Here is a 22,079-nt window from a genome sequence, read left to right on the forward strand (position 1 = left end):
CTATTAGAACAGTTATTATCTGACATCAGATACACAGTATACACAGTATTCTGTGTGCCACAATCCTTGGTGAGTACTCAGACAGAGGTTCAAATCAGAGTGAAACTGATTGAGTACTACACCTCACATCGACATTTGAAATAGTACGGGCTTCCGAGTATTGGACTGTATCTGCAGTGTCACCATACAGGGTCCACATTCATCACCACAGCATCAGTTCACCTGAAATAAACCTAAACATTCACATGTAAAATCCTCACTCTCAAATAATTTAAGCATCAGCAGATGATTATTAGGAAAATCAGCTGGTATTAATATCCCACAGAGATGGGTCGACTTTAAGCAGCCAACTTTCTGAATATGTATGTAAATATTCAGTTTTGATGGATTGTTCTGACCAAAAGGTTTAGTCTGTAAAAGAAATCTGGAACTAGTATTTTCCACTATAAGAACAACAGTTTTCTCATATCTGAAAATTTCATAAACTAAACTAAAAGGAATTTTTTCTATCAGCATATTTTTAGGCTTGCTACAATAGCTTTGAGCAGCAGGCAGATTTCCGCAGAAAACTTTGACATCACACCACGTGTCAGTGCAAATTTTTATTAAAATGTTTTCTTGTATGGAAATAAATCTCTTCAGTAACATTTTCTGCATACTAGAAAGCAGAAATCAAAGATAAAATCTACATGTAAACAAATATACAAAGTACAAATATACATATACATCTACAGTTTTTTTATTGAAGCTTATTTGACATTATGGTTGATTAAACCCTGCAGTACTTATACCTGCATGGTCTAGGGTTTAGTGCAGTCTGTCCTTTCATATGAAGACAGAATATTTTCGTCACTGCAAAATGTCAGAGAAAAAATACACGAGTTGCTATTTGACCTAACTGTCTGTAGTTGAGTTGCATTGTGGGAAATGGAGTTGCCACTTTCTGACAAGGAAAAATTATGTGTGAAATACAACTGACCAAATCTTTGGTTCTGTTGCATAAATGTTGATCTGTCCACCGAGATTTAAACATTGTTAAAAGAGTGAACAGTTTAATTACTTTTTTCATATCAGCACACGAGAAAGATTCATAGTCTAAACGCGGACAGTGGTGCAGTTAAAATTAATGACACCTGTCCTATATAAATCACGTCAGCGTTCAATAACCTGCACTATGAGTGATGCATGAGAAGATGCAGCTTCTGCTGGATGATTTCAGAGTTCATGGTCGACAGGAACTCTGTCAGTCCTCCAGTGAGCAGCTCCTCCATGGGGACAAACTGCAGCACCTGTCTGTCCCAGCCAGAGGTCGGACTGTCCCCGCCCTCTCCTCTCAACAGCTGACTCATGCAGTTGTGCACGTCTGTGAGAACGGGCAGTATTCGAGCCGCAGCGTCGGCACAGAAGCCAACGCACACGAGCACCGTCCCGACAACACCGGTGGGGGGCGGACACCTGAATGCGACCGAGCGAAAACACACATGCAGGCAGAATATAACAGCTGCTGTGACACGTGTGAGGGCAGAAAACACAGGCAGCAGCAGGGCATCCCCGGAGTTCAGCGTCTGCAGGGACAACACAACACAGCCGACAAGCTGCTGCTGGTACAGCGGCTCCCCGTCGTGCAGCGTGATGCAGCCTCTTTGAGGAAGGGAAGGCTCCGGAGAAAACACTAAGCCCAAATCCTCAATTTGGTTCTCACGTGCACACCAAACTGTGCGGCTGCCAAACACCAGGCACTGTCTCTTCTTTTTGTTCCCGCCACTGTCCACTGGAAGACCGGCAAAGATGGAGGCTGCACAAACCACATGGCAAGAGTCACAGGGCAGCACACCAGTCCAGTCGACCACTGTGTCTATCAGGGCTTCATTCAGGTGGTTTAACAGCCGTCCTTCACAGAACGGAGAGTTTCTGAGTGCAGGCAGCGCGGGCCCGGCAATAACGTACCACGAATCCACGTGACACTTGGACTGGGGGCCTTCCAGCACGCAGCCCGTCCCACCCGCCTCGGTGCAGTGTCTTTGTATCCAGGTGGCATGGCTACCCTTCTCGATGCGCTCCCTCCAGGTCAGGGTCTGCAGCTCCCTCCGCTCATTAAAGGACCCTGTTTGCTTCCTCTGCCCCGGAGGTCGACCCCCTGAGACACTGCAGCAGGCGGGACTCACAGTGTTACGAGAGACCCATCGGCTCCGTGGAAGGAAGCTCACCTTGACACAGAGAGAGAGGGGATTGATCGAGCCTTTCAGAAGACTTATAACAATTGAATTGAATTCGAGCACAAACCAGAACATAAAATACCTTCAAAGGGTCAATCATAATTTATTCATCTTTTGTACCCCACCTAGGGAAAATTTAAGCTTTGTTTTTTGTACATATTAATAAATGGTCAATTATGTGATCAATAAAAATGAAACTTTATCAAATTATCAAATTTAATTCGCCAATTTGGCAAATTACAATAAAAATACTTTTTTGCCTTTCAAACTTCACTTTTTGTTTTTTGTTAGTCAAACTAAACAAGTGAATAAGGCAGCATTATTCAAGACACATTTCTGTGGTCTTAATATCAACACTTACCACAACATAATGATTTTGTATTTTTTTCTAAATTATCTTAAAGGGGTTCAATCTTATCTAATCTATGAGAACCTATATTTCTCTTCATCATGTTTGTTCAGTTAATCATTTATCACCAAGTATGATTTAACATACACTTGTGGTTATTATTCAATAATACCGTATATAGGTAAGTTTATACCGTATGTATAATTCTTTCTGAGGCTACTTTTTAACAGTTGGTAAATTGACAATTAAGAGAAATAGTTTAACTGTGACAGAGGTCCTACCTGGAATCGCTGCAGGTATTCATGAACCACAGAGTCCCTGACGTGGTCGAGCCGCTGCCTCTGCTCTGTGCTCATCCTTTCAAACAGTCGCAGGTTTTCTGTGATGGTCTCCAGCTGCAGCGTGTGGAAGTAGGAGCACACCTCATCGTGCTGTTTCAGAAACGACTCTGGAATTAGTTCATTTGGGAAAAGTGCCTCTCGGTCGGCCAGCTCTGGTCCATAATTACGGATGAGTTTGGAGAGCAGGGGCCTCACAGCTTCCTTGCCGTCATAGTTCAGACACACTACGTAAACCTCGGAGTTGCCGGCCTTGCTGGTGGCGGGTTTGAAAACGTTTACAGAGCTGAAACAGCAGTTCAGCAGGTAGAGCAAGCAGATGGAGGAGTCTTCGTACAACGTGAACATCTTCAGCACAAAGGAGCCACCGGGGCTCAGCAGCAGCAGTGCAGCTGTGACCTCGCAGTAATGCAGCGACGCCACCAGCGCCTCCTGCTCGTCCGGCTTCTCCTGGCAGTCGAAGCTCCCGTCTGCCGTCACCAAATCCACTCTGTGCATGTTAGACACAAACTGCTGCAGCTCCAGCAAGTGCTTCTGGAGCATGATGTTGCCTGTGTTGTCCGAACCAAAGAACCACCAGGGCAGCGTGTTGGCGATTAACCGGTCATCTGCGATGGTCGTGTTCCCCCCGTTGGCCTCGTGGTACGGGTTGAGAGTGTTGGCCGCCCAGGTCCAGTCGCAGTAGCGCATGGCCTCGCTGGTTTTGTTGTAGTGGTTCAGAGCGGCAATAAAGGCCCCCGGAGCTTCACACAGGTGGACGGTGTTCAGCTCTCCATTCTGAAGAGCCTCCCCTGGAAGAAGGTTGAAGGTTCCCAGGATCTCATAGAACTTGCACCAGGCCTGAGTGCAGATCTCGGCGTTGGCAGCAGAACGCACGGCGGCGATCACCTTCCCCGCTCGATTGGTGGAGTTGGTGTGCTGATGCCAGACCTGGATGTTCTTGTCGCTCAGCTGGTTCTTCACATCGTTCAGAGCCACCTTCAGGGCCTGCAGCCGACAGTGCTCCTCCACCGTGTGTTTGAGAGCATCATTCGGATCGGGGATACTCCACTCGCCTTCCGATGGCTTCACGTAGACTCTGACTTTACTGAAAAGACCTTGAATCTCGATCAGTGTTTCGGGGTCAGACGCCACCATGTCACTGAAATGCTGCGGCTTGACTTTCCTCCTGGTCCCACTTCCTGAGCTCATCCTCCACACCTGTCGAAGGAGCAAAACCAAGAGTTAGATGCTGACTAATTAGAAGAAGAAAAAACCACTCTCTGTTTTAATGCTATCCACCAGACCGGTCAGTATTAATGTGACATGCTTACAGTGCATTTCTGCACACAGCCCATTCACAGTGAGTTATATCAAGACTCAGCTCCCCAGCCCATTTTGCTGTACATGCATGAGCGCTGTTGAATTACTAATGTCGACTCATTGTGATGAGGTGCCCTCAGGTAACAGAGGTGACTGTAAATACTGGTGATGACCTCACTAAGAACAACAAGAGGGTTTCCACACCAGCGCTAATTACATTCACTTCTCATTAGAATTACTACAATTGGACCAATTTTCACGTATTTAAGATAGTGAATACATTTGGATCCAAGTTAAAATATATATTTTGTTGATGCAGTGCTGAAAACACACACCTGCACATTGCCAGCCTGAGCATGTGCTAAGACCCAGTTTTCGGCTTTTTTTAAATGTATCTTAGGAAGAAGATAAATTCCCTTAACCCCCAAGGGGACACTCTGGAAAATATGTGGAAAATTAGGTCTGAATATTTTCTGGAGTTTGTCTTTCACATGTGAAGAACACAGCAGGAGATTGTTCAAGTCAGTACAGTGCATCTACACCAGTGTCAGTCCTTATCAGCCAAAAGCTCTGGAATGTCGTTCTCTTTCCAAGTTGACATCTTCCATGTTTACGCATTCTATTTTTCAACGCTACTGCTTGCTTGCTGTTACTGCTATATTCTCTTATGGGCTTACTCAGATGTATAAAGGATATTTTACCAGGAAGCTGGCAGGAAAAGCTACACAAAATGTCTCAGACATTTGTGTTCCCACCAACAGCCCCTCTGGAAAATATCAGGAAAGTGCCCGGAGTTCAGTGTATGTCTGAAGGCAGCTTAGATGTTTCAGTATATGAAAAACTAAAAAAATCACTCAGTTGGAAAAAAACAAGATTTCACAAGATAATGACATTATGTTTGATCACCACAGTGTGGTGCACAAAGGAGCATGAGCCAAAAACTCTGTTCGGATTGATCCATGATGGAAAGACATTTAACTGTTAATATCAAACTTCAAGTCCTGCTACGCTTGAAATCATTTTGAACAATTCATGCTATTATTGAGCTATTTCTAATTCATGGCTTAAAGATAATTTATAGTCAGAATCATATTAACCCCAAAGCTAATGCTCCGCTCATGTGCACATGATTTAGATGACTACGCTGGGCAGGAGGACAAATTTCTGGGTTATTTCTTGATTAGTCTTGAGTGGCTCAGTGATGAATGGCGATAGACGGCATAAAGCTAATGACAGCACATTCAGCAACTATTCATCATAAATCACTCTGATAAGCACTGCTGCTGCGTATGGAAGACATCGACTCTGTGCTGTTTGTAAATGGTTCAACGGTTGTTAATATTTCACGGGGCAAGGCAAGACAAAAATAAACAGCTGGATGTTACTGTTTTATCCATAAAGAGATTCAGAGAGGTGATTAAATATAGTTAGAGAGATCAGTCTTGGAACTGATTTCTATGAAGTGTGAGATGATTAATTAGATCAACGCAAATCATCCCAGATGAGCTGTAAGATTATAAAGAATCAGTGAGAGCTTAATAAATAAAACCCTTCGGTAATAACCATCTTGCAAATGAAAAATTACCATAGAATTATTTATATACTTGTGAGTCAAGGGTAAGTTGAATTAATATTAGTGGCAAATAATGGGTTGATTAATTAACGACGGAACATTGAGCACGACAAAATATAATTGCACGACCAAGCTTCTCAAACATGGGGATTTTTCTCAATCTAATATCATTTAAAAAAAAAGTCCCTTTATTATTCTTTTAATTCCTATGAAGATAATAAACTGGTTTCGACACAGGGGTAGGGCTTTGTCCATATTTTCTGTCATTTTATCAACTAAACATTTCATACTTTTATAAATTATCCAGAAAAGAATCTCCAAATCAATTGATTGAGAACATGTAACTAATACTTTTGTCAAGTTTGCAGACGATACTACGTGATGGGCCTCATCAGCAACAACGATGAGTCGGCCTACTCAGAAGAGGTCCAGCACCTGGCGGCGTGGTGCTGCGACAACAACCAGGCTCTCAACACCAAGAAGACCAAAGAGCTCATCATGGACTTCAGGAAGAAAGGCGGCACAAACACCCCCATCCATATCAACGGGACGGAGGCCAAGCGTGTCACCAGCTTCAAGTTCCTGGGTGTCCACATCTCTGAGGACCTCTCGTGGACCCTCAACACCTCAACCCTGGTCAAGAAAGCTCCCCAGCTTCTCTTCTTCCTGAGGAGACTGAGGACGGCTCATCTGTCTCCTCAGATTCTGGTGAATTTCTACCGCTGCACCATCGAGAGCATCCTCACCAACTGCATCTCAGTTTGGTATGGCAGCTGCTCTGTTGCGGACCGGAAGTCACTGCAGAGGGTGGTGAAAACTGCCCAACGCATCACCAGTTCCTCACTCCCCACCATTGCAGCTGTCCAGGGCAAGAGATGTATGCGGACAGCGCGCAGCATTGTCAAGGACAGCTCTCACCCCAGCCACAGACTGTTTGCCCTCCTCCCTTCTGGGAGGCGCTACAGGGTCCTCCGTTCCCGGACTAGCAGGTTCAGGAACAGTTTCATCCCTGCGGCTGTCACCCTGCTGAACTCTGCACCGCAGTGATAGCAGCAGCCCCCCCCCCCCCCCGGCCACACACCCTCCTCCAACCACTGAACATTTGAACACTTGCACTACACTGTTACTTTTTTTTATACTGCATTATCCTGCCTATAGTATATTCATATTTATATATTTTTATATATTTATCTTGCTTAAAGTTATCATATCATACAATACCTGTTAATACTGTACTACTTCAGATATATTACTTACTGCTCATAGTTCTTATATCATACAAAAGCTGTTAATACTGTTCTATTTCCTTTATTACTGCTCATAGTTCTTATATCATACAATACCTGTTAATATTGTATTATTCCATATATATTTGCTCCTGTACATATCTTATTTATTTACATTTCAAATACGCACAATACTCTGCACTTCAACTCCTTTTTTTGCACTTCTAGTTCGACGCTAAACTGCATTCCGTGGAATAAGTACTTGTACTGTGCAATGACAATAAAGTTGAATCAAATCTAATCTAAAATGATTGGGATTTCTAACTTGATTAACATCTAATCACATGTTCATCTTCATCAAAGGATTTCCAGTATTTCTCTGCATTTTTGCCAAAGTAAGAAGATCTCATGTTCAAACTATTTACACCATGTGATCATTCAGTCATAATCTGAAGGGTCAGTAAGTGATATGGAACTGAATCATCACCCACTGCATCAGTGTATAGCCTTCAGCACAGATTCATTACATACACTAATAAGTAAATTAAAAAAAAAGCATTATCGATGAATGTATAAACTCTGGCCACATTAAGAACGACAGTGTTTGCTCGTAGACTGGAACCAGAGACAACTCCAGTTAAATGTGAGGTTCTCTCTCCTGTGCAGTCAGTGGGATTTAAGGCTGTTTGTTGCTCACACAATCAGAAACAGAAATGTTGGTGAGAGAAACAAAACAATAAAACGACCACATGTAGACGGAAGCAGCCTTTGAGCTGAACAGTGAGTCCTGAGTTAATGTGGCTGCGGGTTCTGGGCTGTGAATACCACTAAACGAACATGTACGATAACTGCAGATAGGGGAAAACATGGAGTGAATGTGACACACGGTTCTGTCTCCTCCAGGTTTGTTCGCATCAAACCCGCAGTGTGTGAGGACACTTGTCCTCTGATGGAGTTCACATGACTGTCACTGTCTCGGTGCAAAGTCTGCGAGGCTGTTTGTCCACAACTAAAACACGAAACACCCGAAAACAGCGACGGGAAACTCACCAAGCTACTGGCTGCAAACAGGAAGCTGTACCGAGCCTCACGTGACGCAGAACCACGCTGCGCATGCGTGTGGGGGAATGGGCGTGGTCTCCCTTAAAGGTACACGTCGTACAAGTTAAAATTAGATAAATTATTTAAAAGTAAAGATGTGGTTAGTGTGAAGAGAGACGGGAAAGCTTCAAATGGATGTCGTACAAGTTCAAATTAAATAAATTATGTTAAACTAACCAAGTGATCGATGTTAGGAGGGAGCTCCAAATTCATGTTCATGTCCTCCATCTAAACAACGTAAAACAGGTTACTTGAATATTCATTTTAAACTCATGTTTTATTTCTAATTATTTACCTTTATCTCATAGGAATAGATTTGGTTCTTCAATTCCATGTGTACAGCAACATTTGCACTGTCAGAGGTGAAATGGAAGCAGATATTATAATATGTTACGAAATATTACATTTTTTAGAAAGAAACCTTTGCTTGAGAATTCCGTCCCCGTCGTTACAGAAGCTCCTTACTTTAGTTCTGGCAAACCAAACATTGCCAATTGATGTAAATCCATGACCACCACTGGATCATTGTGGTGATGTCACCGCAGACACCATATTTAAATATCATACAGAAAGATCTAAAAACCTGCAACTGTGTGACCTAATTAGCATAATGTGTATCAATTTATCAATTCGAATTTTGCAAAGGGTTTGAATTTAACAGATGTTTGTTTATATGTAAAAGGTATGCAGTCCAGCTTTAAGGAAATATTTTATTCTTACATTTTCGGTTTAATTGTATTCAGCAGGGTCTTTCAATTCATTTCAATTTTATTTCTATATTTCTTCTTTTCTAATGGATTTCTTTGGTCGTGTGTGTCTTTTCAGATTATCCACTCTGACCTGTGCCATCATGTTATATAATTATCAGAGCTGGCGTGTGTGCTGATGAAATCAGACTTTTGGGTTTTACTGTTAAATCGGCTTTATCGTGCTGTTTTTTATTGCTCCATTCTGTGATCAACTTCACAACTGCTGATGTAAAGGTAAATCAGGCTTTAACAGGAAATGTGTCGCTTAGTGAAAACAGGACACTTACAGAAGGAGTCTCATCCATAATAAATGGCCCTTTGGGATTTACAGGTGCAATTAGGATTTCCATAAATGGTGGGTGTAAAACATTTTTTTGAATTTACTGCAATAACAGTGACATGTCTTGTAATATTAATGTGCACGCTGCGGAACTATCTTTCTATTCATGTTTTAATGCTCCTGCAGTGCTGCCCAAATGGCTGTATGTCAAACTGGATCATGAAGAAGTGGAGGGGCAGCAGGAACGGCTTAGTTTGGACATGAATGCAAGACCTGATAATAATATGAAAATGCTAATAATACAAAGAATTCCCCTGAATTCTTAATAAATATTTCAATAAAATGTTAACTTGTGAGCCATATTGTTTGTTTTAGCTCTGAAAGTGAGAAATGTAAACTATGACTGGATCTCTTGACTGCTTTTCTTATACTTTGTCATCTATATAGATAAAGATGTGAATACATAAAAAATGACCTCCAAAACCCTGTTTGTTTTCAAAGTTGGCTCATTGGTTATTCATCTTTGCTGCAGTGTTGTGTGCAAAAATGCACAGATTTACATTAACATGTGGTGCTGTCAGGAATGTGCAAATATACCAGTAATATTATAGTACAAAAAATAAATAAATTACAGATAAATTAGTCTGGTTGGCCTCATTATATTCTGGCTATTTATCTGTATCAAAGATCATTGATCATCTGAGAGTGTTTGCTGCTTCCATGTAAAAAAATACACATTAAAAGTGGTGGGGAAAGTATTCAGATTCTAGAGTAAAGCAGTACAAAATCCTGTATTAAAATACATGTATTTGATTTATGACACTGACACTTAAGTAGCCTATATGATAAGAAGCCATGACTACATCACATCACAGCAATAGTTAATTTAAACACAGATTTAGCATATATTATGGGGTTTAACATACATGTGGTATATTAGCATATACATGTATTTCATAATTTACTCTATTGCTTCATTCCATTTACCTCACCAGTCAGAGCTGGGAGTTATGTTACAACCATGTTGACCAGGGCTCATGGTCGGGTAAGAGGGGTTTACTGTAGCCAGGTTACCCATTGTTAGCAATAACAGTTCATAACAACACAAAACGTGGACATTTGGGCAAAGAAACATGGTGGCACAGTTAGACAGTGTTGTCTGTACAATTGATTAAATGAGACATGATGTCAAAACAAAGCTCAAAAGATTAAAACATAGAATCTTTACTGTAAACAATAGCTGAATTTAAGATAGATTTTGGTAAATTGTGATTTTATGTTATTAAGGCAAAGGATAAAATTTAAATTGAACTGTGAATGTGTGTTGGGTCATGTTATTTTTAACAGAGGCTTGAGGAACCAGGAAAGTGCTTCTGAGTTTACAGTATTCAAATCAAACCCAACAACATACTGTATATATATCACAATTGACATTAAAGCAACTGGAGTTTTAAAGGTCATGTGTGAGAATGAACCAAAATTAAATGAGTTCTGAAAATGGTAAGAGAGACAGATACACCACTACTCCACGTGGCACACTATTCCTAAAGGGCATCCGCTCCACAACATTCAGCTCAATGTGAGCTCCGCTATCAAACCAGCTGTGTGACTCAGGCAGAGACAGTGTCCACAGATTCATCTAAGTGTGCACCACTGTGATCTCACTGAGGGAAGAGAACACTGATGTGATATACAGGTCTCAAGTGGAAGTAAAACAACGTTCTTCAAACCAGAGGAGCTTTTGTCTTTGTGGAGACTGGCCCCTGATTTAGTCACTGATCTATGACGGTAAATGAGAGGATTTCGGCACTCACTGAGGTACAGTTAGAAAATGTCAGCCATTCTGCAGCATTGAACCTTGCCACAGTCTGTAGTGAACAAAAATCAGGAGACTTATCCACAGGCTGTATTGTCTTCGCTGTGGTACATGAAGGAACCAGGAGCCTGATGTCTTCAGGTTGTGTTGAAGTGTTGAAGTCAAGTGTTGTGGGTCCCACAAGTACGAGAGCTGATATCAGCAGCAGTCGGGTTGAGTTTATGGGTTTGTTCCGACCGATGTCTGCAGCACAGTAATTAAAGATGCTTCACTACAAACATTTGACAGAGGAGCTGACATAGGTAGGATTATTCTAGAATGCAGTCACCGCTGTGATGTTGTAATCTGACAGGGAAAAACGAATTGATTATGCCACCTTTCTACTGATTTCTGTTCATTCTTCTTATTAATAATATTAAATATATTAGGTGAATATACAAATTTAAATTTAGATTTAAATTTGAACAGTATGTTGTTTGCATCTAACCAGTAGTTACCTCCAGCAAGGAGGTTATGTTTTCACCTTTGTCCGTTTGAGTGTTTGCTGGTCACATAAAAACTACTGCTAACTTTATCACAGAACTCGGGGGAAGAATGTTGTGTGGGACAGGAAATACTCACTGGGGATGATTAATGGATCTTGATGAAACTAATCAGGCATATTGATGTGGTGAAATGTGGTGCATCTTGATTTAATTTAAGGGGACTGTTGGGCATTGGATGAGGCACACGTTCTAATGAGTAACATTCTTATTAGTGCACATCTGTGTCTGTTGAGTTTCACTCCACTGTTACCAGTGCAGGCTCACCGTTTGCTTTTATGACCTTTCCTGTTGTATTGAGAAATGTGTTTTCAGAGACATGTAAAAGATCTGCTCATTATTTACACGCACATTTCACAAAGGTTTGCCATTTTTAATGTCAGACAAACTAAACTTATTTAAATGAATGTTATAAAATGGTTAACATGAATAAACCATAAGATTTTAAAGCATTCATTTGCCATTTTGTCATTGTGGCTTATTTGCCTCATTGTGTCTCTAACCCTGGTAAAACATTTAAAAACCATGATGGAGATGATCGATATTAGTATCCTTATAGTGTCCCAAATAGGATTTCATATAATCGTGATCCATCGCTCGCTCACACACAAGGTGACGGGGGCCTCTCCTTCACCTGAGCTCATTGCCGCTGCTGAAATTATCCCGCAGAGTTCCGCCCGGAGGTCAAAGATCTGCTGTCACCGCTTCAATAAAGGGTGAGCAGCGGAATGATGGACGCATGTTATCTCCATGATGATGCTCACTGCCTGCTGGTCATAACCTTGATGCATATAAAACAAGGTCATACACATGCATGCACACAACGATGTGCTGCACAAACTACAGTGTGCAACACTATCATCCTCAACAATGACACAGAAACATATTTACTTTGTATATATTTGTTATGGGGAGAGACATACATTTTTCCCTCCCCCATTCTTAACACAGAAGCTTTGCAGAATTCAATCCATGTGATAGTGAGGGGGAAAAACACTTGTTTGTCTATCGTCTATCTTTGTGAGGACCCTAATTGACATAATGCATTCTTTAGCCCCTTATCCTAGCATTAATCCATCACAACTACCTGTACATGCCGTGACCCCAACCCCAATCTAAACCATATTATAATCGTACCCCTACAACCTAGTGTCCTCACCGTTTTTCAAAATGTTCTCACTCCAATGATTAAAAACTCACATCGGTCCTCACAACATACAGCAAAGTATTCACAAAACACATGCATGGTAACATCAACAACACGCGGCCGACTGTTTTCATTCAGGCCTTCTGCTGTCATTCTTATCAGGACCAATTAAACGTTTAAAAGGGACGTCGCCACAAATTGACATTTTATTAATTAGTACTGTATGAAGCCCACATTACAAGTAATCTTTCAACAACAAAGGGCTACGGGGGACAGCATAATAATGAGGACTGGAAATGAGTTTTCATAGTCGAAGGGAAATTAAATGATAATCTCATGCACGGGATAATGCATGATTTCTGCAAGGCGCTGTGAGCTCGAGATGACAGCCTCAGTGGGTCGGCCAGTGGGGTTTTGTGCAGAATGGAAGACCTCGTGGACTGACTGGATGGACTGTGATGAAATCTGTGACACGAGTTCATCACTTCCATAAGAGTGAAGTATGACTGACTCTTCCTATAGATTATTTTATTCTGCTTTGCGGTGATTAAATATTCACAAAAACATATGACAGCCCCATCAGTCTCATCTATAAAAGGAGTTTCAAATTATAGGAAAAAGACCTGCCTACTCCATGTTAATGGATGGGACATGGACCAAAATAAAAAGTGCATGTCAAACAAATTTTCTCTCAACGATGATTTCACAAAATTTGAGATAGTTTTTATCACACTGGTGCTCAATCATAATTTAAATTTAAATTAGTTGCAGTAAAACCTGATTCACAGCTGACGCTTACTCATGATCAGTCAAGTGTAGCTCCCAATCACGACTGTAGACTCTGGCTACAAATCGATTTGGTATAAGAGTGTCAATTGGACTAGAAATGTTGTTTGATCTGCTTGAGTTTTTTATACTGCGAGGGTCTGTGATCGAGGAAATCATCCTGGGTCGGGTTTGGGCACAAAAAAACAGAATCCCTCTCAGGTTCGCGTCAGGTTCAGTTAGCGTCCTCCCTCGCTCCATACGGTTCGGACAGAAAATGGGAGTCTACAAATACCAATACAATGGCTTTGTGAACACATGCCTGAACCAATCTTTCGAGGCAGAAACGACCCAAGGGGGTTAAATGCTCAAAGAGCCAAAGTGCTAATCTCTTTATGGTAGCTGTGTTTCCAGAACTGCTGAGTTTACAAACCTGTGGGTCAGTTTACAGCGGGGACAGCTGCAGGATTGGAGAAGGAGTTTGTGCTTTGTGTGGTTTGCAGAGATTTTTCTTTCCCCTGCATTTAGTGGATTTAATCATTTGGCCAGCAGGTTGAAATATAATCCCACAGGCTGAACACAAGTAGAGTATCACAGTTTGAGGTTTTCCCCTAAGGACGTTAATGCTGCATAAGATGAAAAAAACCTATTACATAACTGAGGCGTTGACAAGGAGCCGCTGTGTGTTTGTAGAGGGTCTATTTTCGAACAAAGTTCTGATTGACTGTGTGTGTGTATTTGTGTGTGTGTGTGTGTGTGTGTGTGTGTGCGTGTGTGTGTGTGTGTGTGTGTGTGTGTGTGTGCGTGTTTGTGTGTTTTCCGGCAGATAAGTACTGAATGCATCTCTGTGAAGTTGGCGGGGCTGATATGCTGCCTTTGAGCAGAGCCCTCCAGGCACCGATACGATGCACATTTTCTGGATTTACTGTAAATCATTACTCACTCATACGCTAACACACGTGTAAGCATGTGCAGGCTGGCAGGCAGTGTGCCATAACTCCTGTGAGCTTGAAGTCAGTAAACAGTGATATGCAGCATACATCAGCCATCACTCAGTGCTCAGTGAAAGCTGCAGATATAACTCATAGGATCCCGACCAAGAGCACGCCAGTGGAAAAATAGGATAAGAATCATGTTCAGGAAAAAAATCTCTAGTTTTATCTCCTGGTAGATGTAAACATGCAGTTCAAGGTCAATGTTTGCATCTATTTTTATTTAAGTATACAGTCTGTCTTAGTTCACTTAGGAATTGTCATTTCAAAATGATTACTGGTACCATAACAGCTATGATAATAATATGTTATAAAAAAAATTCTCTTATGTCTGCTGCCAACATGCAGTTCCACACATGGATCATTCCGTACATGAATTAATAAATAAATAACTCCTCTGTGAGGCAATACTGCCACCTGGCAGTGCTTTGCAAGTACAAATAAACACTCAAACAGGAAATATACAGTATATTGTAGGTTTATTATCTGTAAAGCAAACTAAATAATGCAATAGAATTTATACATTTGGACATAAATATGTTTTTTTTCTATAGACACTCATAATTAAATACATTTCACAGTATTAAAGTTGACTAAATATAACTGTCAACCAAAACAATCCATTCAAATCCACATTTTATGCATCACACCAAAATTACAGTCTCACATGGTAAGATACTTTATATCAAGGAACATGGGGACATAACAGAGTGCTGCAGGAATCAGACCTGAACCTTGAAATAAGTTTCTCTAGTTCACTCTTCCGGAAGCAGTTGAGATTTTGGTTCAATGCTGGAAATAAATTCTGTGGCTAAACAACCTTAGAGCATTTTTATTTATTTTTTCTTCTATGACAAAACATACATCAGCCACTGCCACACTTTTGATTTTGATTTTTTTTTTTTTAAAAAAACAAGCTTTTGCATGTTTTGGGGAAATCAGAGATCTATATAAACATTTTTTTTAATATGGATCCCTTAAAGAATGCAGCTTCTAACAAGTGAATAAATGAGAATAAGCTTGCTGGGTGTATAAAACGTCATCATGCCGAACACATTACACACTAGTCCACCTTTACAGCAATGATGTATTTATTCTGACATTTTTCTAAACTATTAGTAACTTTCTAAGAGGAATGCTATTTGTTTGAAGCGGATGGAAACTGGTATTCCTCAGTCACAGTCTATTATTAGCTTTTTATGTCTGAAATTGTAATTAAGTTTCCAATACCATAAAAGTGGTTTTAATTTGTGAAGATAATTTTGCTGAAAGAAACATGCAAATAACAGAAACTTTAGTCATAGAGCTTTGCTGCATTTATCCAAAAGCAAACAGAGAAATCCAATTGGCTTTTTGTCGTGAGAAACAGGATGAAGCTAATTTATGGATTGGTCCTTTTAGAAATACATCATCCCTGAAGCATTCTCTAAGAATCAATCAATCATGTACAAACAAAAATCACCTTTTTAAATGCAACATTCATTTGTGCAAAAAGAGACAAACATCACAGTGAAGCAGCTGCAGATGTTGGTGACAGATGTTGGTGATAATGGAGGTGCAATTCAGAATTTGTTACAAAGCTCCATGATAGCGATTGTCGTACTCTGTCCAAAGATGAAGGCTCCGACCACAATGGTTATGACTCCCCATACCGTTAAAATTACCCTGGTGTTCATGGAAAATAAATGGAGATCAAGAGAAGGGAAAACGTTAGGTTACAGCTTTTTCTATTTCATTGTTTAAGTTTTAGTAAATAAATAAAAATCTCTTTAATCTAATTTCACAGGTACATAATATCTACACACTTTCTAATGTGTGATAATCATCATGAAACTGTTTCCTTGAAGGTTAATTTTCATTCATTATTTGAAACTTAATTTCTGTAAACTGATTAAATGACTGTCTAACTGCCATAACACTGGTAGTTAATTTGATATTAATTAATTAATTGAGAGTGGACCAGTTGTACAGTCCGTATTCTCCTCATAATCAGTTACTAATTAGAACTTTCAGGTAAAAATTGAAATAACTTGGAAATAATTCAGGCATTACTGACCTGTACAATAAAATAAGAATAAAAATGAAATAACCAACTCACTTGATTCTTGGAGTCACATCTTCCGTTTGCATCAAGAACACTAAGCAAAGACCTGCAACACACACACAGACACACACAAACACACACACACACACACAGACAAACACACACACACACACACACACACACACACACACACAGACAAACACACACACACACACACACATAAATACACACAAATTAATCAAATTTAATCAAACCATTAATCAAGCTTTATTTGTGTCGCAATCAATTAAATCCGATTTAGGATAATAGATTAAAAAAAACAGATTGTCTCTTTTTGAAGTCAATGTTTTCAGTCTTTTATTCTTCCATGACAATAAACTAAATCTGTTTTGGGGTTTTGAATATCAATAAGACAAAATAAGACATTTAGGACAGAAATAGAGAGTTTTTCTATTTTTGACATGTTGAGCAAATGATGAATTGACCATCAAGGAAATAATTGGGAAATTAACTAATAATAAATGACTCAGTTATAATCCTTCAAATGCTCCACTACTGACTGACAAGTTGATAAAAAGACACTACAAATATATGTTGCCTGCTTAAATACACACCCCTGTCCATTTAAATGTGATTCTGTGATTACAAACACACACACACACACACACACACACACACACACACAGATATAAAAGTGAAGGTTGTTTTCCTACCAGGAAAGACAAAGATGAAGAAGGCACTGATTCCTCCGATGACACTGATGACCTCGCTCATGTCGGGGACGAACACGGCGATGAGGAGGGTGATGGCGATCCAGATCACAGTGAGGACCACTCTGCAGCGACTCTCAAACGAGGGCGTGACGATTCCCTCCCGTCGCCTCTGAACTCGTATCATCAGGTTCAGGATGACCGATCTGTTCCACACACACAACAGAGACATGAGCAGTTACAAAGACAAACAGACTGCACAAAACAACCCAACAACTGGTGTCACCTACCTCCCCAGGAGAAGAATGATAGGATAGATGGTGATAATCGAAAACCCAAAAAGTAATCTGGAAATGATCATGGCCACGTCATCTCCTGGATAGGACATCAAGATATCTGAGGCCACAGCTCGTCCGAACGTCATGAAGCCGTACACTCCTGGAGATGCAGAGAGGGGATGTGATCAGGAATGTTCAGGTGAGAACACAGAGGTGAAGAACACATGTCAGTCTCAATGTGAACTCACCGGTAAGAGTGTAGATGAGCAAACAGAAGATCATGGAGACCACAGAGATGACCACCCAGTTAAGGAGCTTCTTGTTCTCCATGCTACTGAAGATCGCTATACTGGATTCATGGCACTGCAAAGACACACACACACACACACACACAAATGTGCACACACACACGTTAATGAGGATGTCAGACAAACTCAAGCTCTATTGTATATTTGACCTACAGGATCTCACCTGGAAGCCAAAGCAGATGGTTGGTACAACACTGAACATCGATGCCCATGAACCCACACTGAAAAAAAACAGAACACACACACACACACAACGTTAGTGATGGACATAAGAAGAGGAGCTGATGTCAAATACACACATGCATCCAACAGTGGGACTGACCCTTGGCTGTGCTCTGGAGTTAATATGACATCGTGACTGTCCGCCAGGTAATATTTGACGATCACAGCCACACACAGATACGTGGCCGCCAGTGTCCCCAACACACTGACAAGAGGAGGAAACAGTTAAAGTCACAACACAACTCACAGTCAGCTGGATGTTGTTCTCACTGCAGGTCAGTGTTTTGTACCTTGTGTATTTCTGGATCCCAATTTCTTTTGGGATGGACAGTGGCAGGATGATGACGAGGCACATGATTAAGAGGGTTAATCGCTGGTCTGTGTACCAGTGGTACGGCATCTCTGCCTCACTGGAACCAGTCACAGTTTCATATAAAGAAATAGACACTGAGAGAGAAAAGCAGAATTAGAGGATTAGATCACCAAGACTCCCCAGATACACTGTCGTCTATATTTACCAAGGATTTATTTACATTTTGCATCCTGCTGAACTGTGTGGTTCTTGTTTTTCAATTGTTGGATAAATGCTTTGATGTTGGTGGATGAACATATAGATTCATTAAAGCAGAATATTCTTGGGTGTGTGTTAGGGAATTAGAAAATCCCTCGAGTTTTCTTGGAGCCACCCTGACATACAGCTTTCAAGGGGACAGGCCTGGCCATTTTCCCAGGGGCCTCAGAACCCAGAGACAGCCAGACCTCTGCCCGTCGGTCAGCCATCTACAACGACCCTTATCAAATGTTTTGGTTTGTGTGTGTGTGTGTGTGTGTGTGTGTGTGTGTGTGTGTGTGTGTGTGTGTGTGTGTGTGTGTGTACGTGTGGCATAGAATAAAAAATAAATACTGGCTAGAATATAAATTAAAGTGCAGATGATTTGTGGTCGGAGAGAGATTAATTTTGTGATTTGGGAAATGGCTGCTAAATTGACCATGAACTCGTAGTACTTTGAAAACATGGAAACATACTAACACTGTAGAAAACAGAGCTGAGTGCAGATTGCGATGATGATGGTGATTGCCTCATAAACTCATGCAGGCGAACATATAATTTTATTTCTTAATCTACTTTTATGTTTATGCTGATTTTATATGTAATGTTCCTCTATTTTAAAAGTTAATAAATCCATTCATATATTATGTTTGTAAATCATTAGTTGATTATGCTAAAACGATCATGTTTGGCTTTATTCTTCAATGCTTCACTAGAAAAGTAAGTAACTAAGCCTAACCCTAACCCTGACTTTATGTAAACATAAATGTTGAAGCTAAATTGCCTCAACAAGTTTGTTATATTGAAAATTATGCAAATATGTTGTTGATTACGAATCAGGGAAATATTCCCATTTAACAATTTTTTCACCAGAATATCGGATTGATCTGCAGAACAGTATGTATTGTTTGTTATAACAGCACAATTTAATATTTTCCCACAGCTATTGATTAAGCTATGGAATAATAATGGTTTGGTTATTAAAAACAAACAAACAAGTAAATTCAGACAGGTCTCTTTACATATATCCAAAACCACAATCTATCCTTAACCTGAACAAAACACTTTTGTTGTCTATTTCTAACCAAAGTCAGGACTGGTATTTGTTTTTGCACTTAAGTTGTATAGTTTAGCCAATGAGCATGATTGATAGATAGGAATTCAGGCTGGACTCTGAGATGTAACTGTTACTTGGTTAAGTTGCACTTGTCTTGATGAGGCAATGCAGAAACCTTAAACAAAAATAATTCAGTCAGTTGGATCTACAGCATCATAAACTGGTCCTTGTTATAGGCTGGACCCCAAATATTGATAGTGATCTGCCTATAGGAGGGGCCACGTATGAACATTATTACCGTCACTGATGTGAATGGTTTCTCACAGTAATTGTTGATCTTGACACAAAATGTGGTTCAAATCCAACCCCAGGGCCAGAATAACATATCAACTGTAACCTGGATAACATAGGCTGTTATATGAATGACATGTTTCTTGTGGCTCTTACATTTCTCCAGCTGGTCCTGCACCACCACCAGGAAGGCGACAGATATCATGAAGAGGTTGAAGCAGAAACAGACCTCACAGAGCTGCCCCACGGCTCGTCCACACACCTCGCTCACCACATCCTGATAGGTGTTCTGTCTGCTGACGGATGATGCATAGCCGAGGATCACCAGGCCACTGATGAGGAAAACCAGGCATATCTGCCGAGACACAAGGAGAGGAGACTGGACTTAAACAGCACACAGGTTGTTAGAAAACTGGCTTCATCCTGCTGCACCTCATGACCAGAGATAGATTATTCACAATTTTAATACAGACGGCAAACTATAGAAAAAAGTACATTTTGGGCATCTGTACCTCAATGACAATCAACAAATTGATAAATCAATAAACAGTTTCAGCTCTTGACACTACATTATGGAAACAGAACAAAAACACGACGTTCTGCTTCCAGCTATGCTGTTAATATTATTATGTTGTCACACAAGTTCTCATTACTTTAAAATATTAATGTAGGCTTATGGTATATGTTTGCACAGTGTGGCTGATTTTTTTCATTTCATTTATTTATATATAAGGACAACACATATTAATCAAGATAATGTGCCAGTGACGGCCAGCTGGCTATGTTTCAACAGCAGTCAACACAAAAAAATGACAGGTTTTCTGTGTAAAGGAATAGGATTTGAATCAAAAGTAGAACAAGTGCCTCACACATTGAACTCTGACGAACTCTCACTCCAGGGGCCCCTGGACCTCATGCGCCCGTGGGCCCCTTTCTAGAAAGCCCTTGTGGTTATTCATTCAGTCACACACACATTTCTGTGTCAGTCATTAGAAACAGTGCGCTGAAGGTTCAGGTCCTCACCTAAACTGGAAGCTTCATTAGAGCTTAGCTGTGAAAAAGATGAGCCTCTTTCACACCAAGGAGAGACACATGGGTCCTGAGTCTATTAAGTGCAGACACAAACCTAACCGCACAAAATCCTACATGTACATGTAGCCAGGTAAAGTTACATATCAATAAAAGTAGCAATTGCAATTTATTTTTTAAATAATGTAGAAAATATTCATGCAAGCTGAAACTTTCTAAACAATACAGTAAAAACAGGAGCGTGTTGTTGTAGCAGGAGTCAGATCCTGTACTCACCATCTCCACAGCGATGGCAGTGTTCACTCCCCCTGCCTTCTGGAAAGCCCAGGGGAAGTTGAGCAGGCCGGCTCCCAGCGCAGACTTCAGCATGATGACCACGGCACCGAACGAGCCGAGCCGAGGAGGATCCGCGTGGGATGCAGACCGGGCCAGCAGGGAGATGCTCTCCCTGGCCAGTTCCTCCATGATCCTCAAGCAGCTCCGACACTCACAAAACCAAGAATAGAAACTCTGCAAGATAAGGATTTTGTGTGCAAATAACTTCTCTAAAGTGGTTCAGGTGTTTGTTTCATTCTGCTCCTTGTCGAGTAAACCTGGTGAACGGTGGAGCCGTCAAATATATAGACCTGCACCCACGACTCACGTGGTCTTATTTGACTTTTTCACCATTAAGCATTTCACTCTGAGGTGAGAAATGTGACACTAAAGTGAATATGTTTGCTTGTGTCTGCTTTCTCTCTCCCCCCTTCATGTCTGTCTCTGATCTAAAGCACTGAAGAAGCTGCCGAACCTAAAATAACACACATTATAAGATATATTATAGGGTACGGTTCTAAAAGTGGCTCTCCTCTGTATGAGTAAACAATCTAAAAGCATTTCTCAGCAACCTGGATCTACCTGGGAGGGCCCTCGGCCTCTTCCTCTCTTCCCAATTAATTGAGTTTTTCTTTGCTGAAATGTCATGTGGTCTAAGCTTCAGTAGAGCTTAAATGTGAAGGATTAAGCATAATTGTAAATATGGAATAATGCTTTGTGAAAAATAAGTGAAAAAAGTGAAACAAAATTTACTATTAAAACTTGACTGGATACACAGACCTTTCGTAAGTCATATAAACAAGAGGAGGGTTTTTCAATTGCACATTTAGTTTTTCTAGTAGCTGATGAGTTGGGGACCTGTGAAACAAAATATAAACC

At 40.6% G+C, this 22,079-nt stretch overlaps 2 protein-coding genes across 2 annotated transcripts; both read right to left on the minus strand.

Moving 5' to 3' along the window:
* Positions 1–587: 587 nt before the first annotated feature.
* Positions 588–8,095, minus strand: cmtr2 (cap methyltransferase 2). The gene is made up of 3 exons (XM_062386389.1): positions 8,055–8,095; positions 2,847–4,103; positions 588–2,207 (listed from the first exon to the last, which is right to left on the minus strand). The coding sequence occupies exons 2-3, from the start codon at positions 4,092–4,094 to the stop codon at positions 1,173–1,175; spliced, it is 2,283 nt and encodes a 760-aa protein (XP_062242373.1). The 5' UTR covers positions 4,095–4,103; positions 8,055–8,095; the 3' UTR covers positions 588–1,172.
* Positions 8,096–15,958: 7,863 nt separating this feature from the next.
* On the minus strand, positions 15,959–21,350 carry slc38a8b (solute carrier family 38 member 8b). The gene is made up of 10 exons (XM_062393532.1): positions 21,162–21,350; positions 20,013–20,211; positions 18,249–18,405; positions 18,059–18,163; positions 17,900–17,957; positions 17,677–17,791; positions 17,441–17,588; positions 17,154–17,356; positions 16,495–16,546; positions 15,959–16,061 (listed from the first exon to the last, which is right to left on the minus strand). Exons 1-10 carry the CDS (start codon positions 21,348–21,350, stop codon positions 15,959–15,961), a joined length of 1,329 nt encoding a protein of 442 aa, XP_062249516.1.
* Between the last annotated feature and the right edge of the window lie 729 nt (positions 21,351–22,079).

This window comes from Platichthys flesus, chromosome 1, assembly GCF_949316205.1.
Source record: "Platichthys flesus chromosome 1, fPlaFle2.1, whole genome shotgun sequence".
In the NCBI taxonomy this organism is placed as follows: Eukaryota; Metazoa; Chordata; class Actinopteri; order Pleuronectiformes; family Pleuronectidae; genus Platichthys; species Platichthys flesus.

Excerpts from the sequence above, each read along its gene's own strand:
- cmtr2 (XM_062386389.1), bottom strand. The coding sequence starts at position 4,094 with ATGAGCTCAGGAAGTGGGACCAGGAGGAAAGTCAAGCCGCAGCATTTC. Across the intron at positions 2,208-2,846 it reads AATACCTGCAGCGATTCCAG|GTGAGCTTCCTTCCACGGAG; the intron begins GTAGGACCTCTG and ends CTCTGTGTCAAG.
- slc38a8b (XM_062393532.1), bottom strand. The coding sequence starts at position 21,350 with ATGGAGGAACTGGCCAGGGAGAGCATCTCCCTGCTGGCCCGGTCTGCA. Across the intron at positions 20,212-21,161 it reads CTGCCATCGCTGTGGAGATG|ATATGCCTGGTTTTCCTCAT; the intron begins GTGAGTACAGGA and ends GTGTCTCGGCAG. Across the intron at positions 18,164-18,248 it reads GGGATCCAGAAATACACAAG|TGTGTTGGGGACACTGGCGG; the intron begins GTACAAAACACT and ends TCCTCTTGTCAG.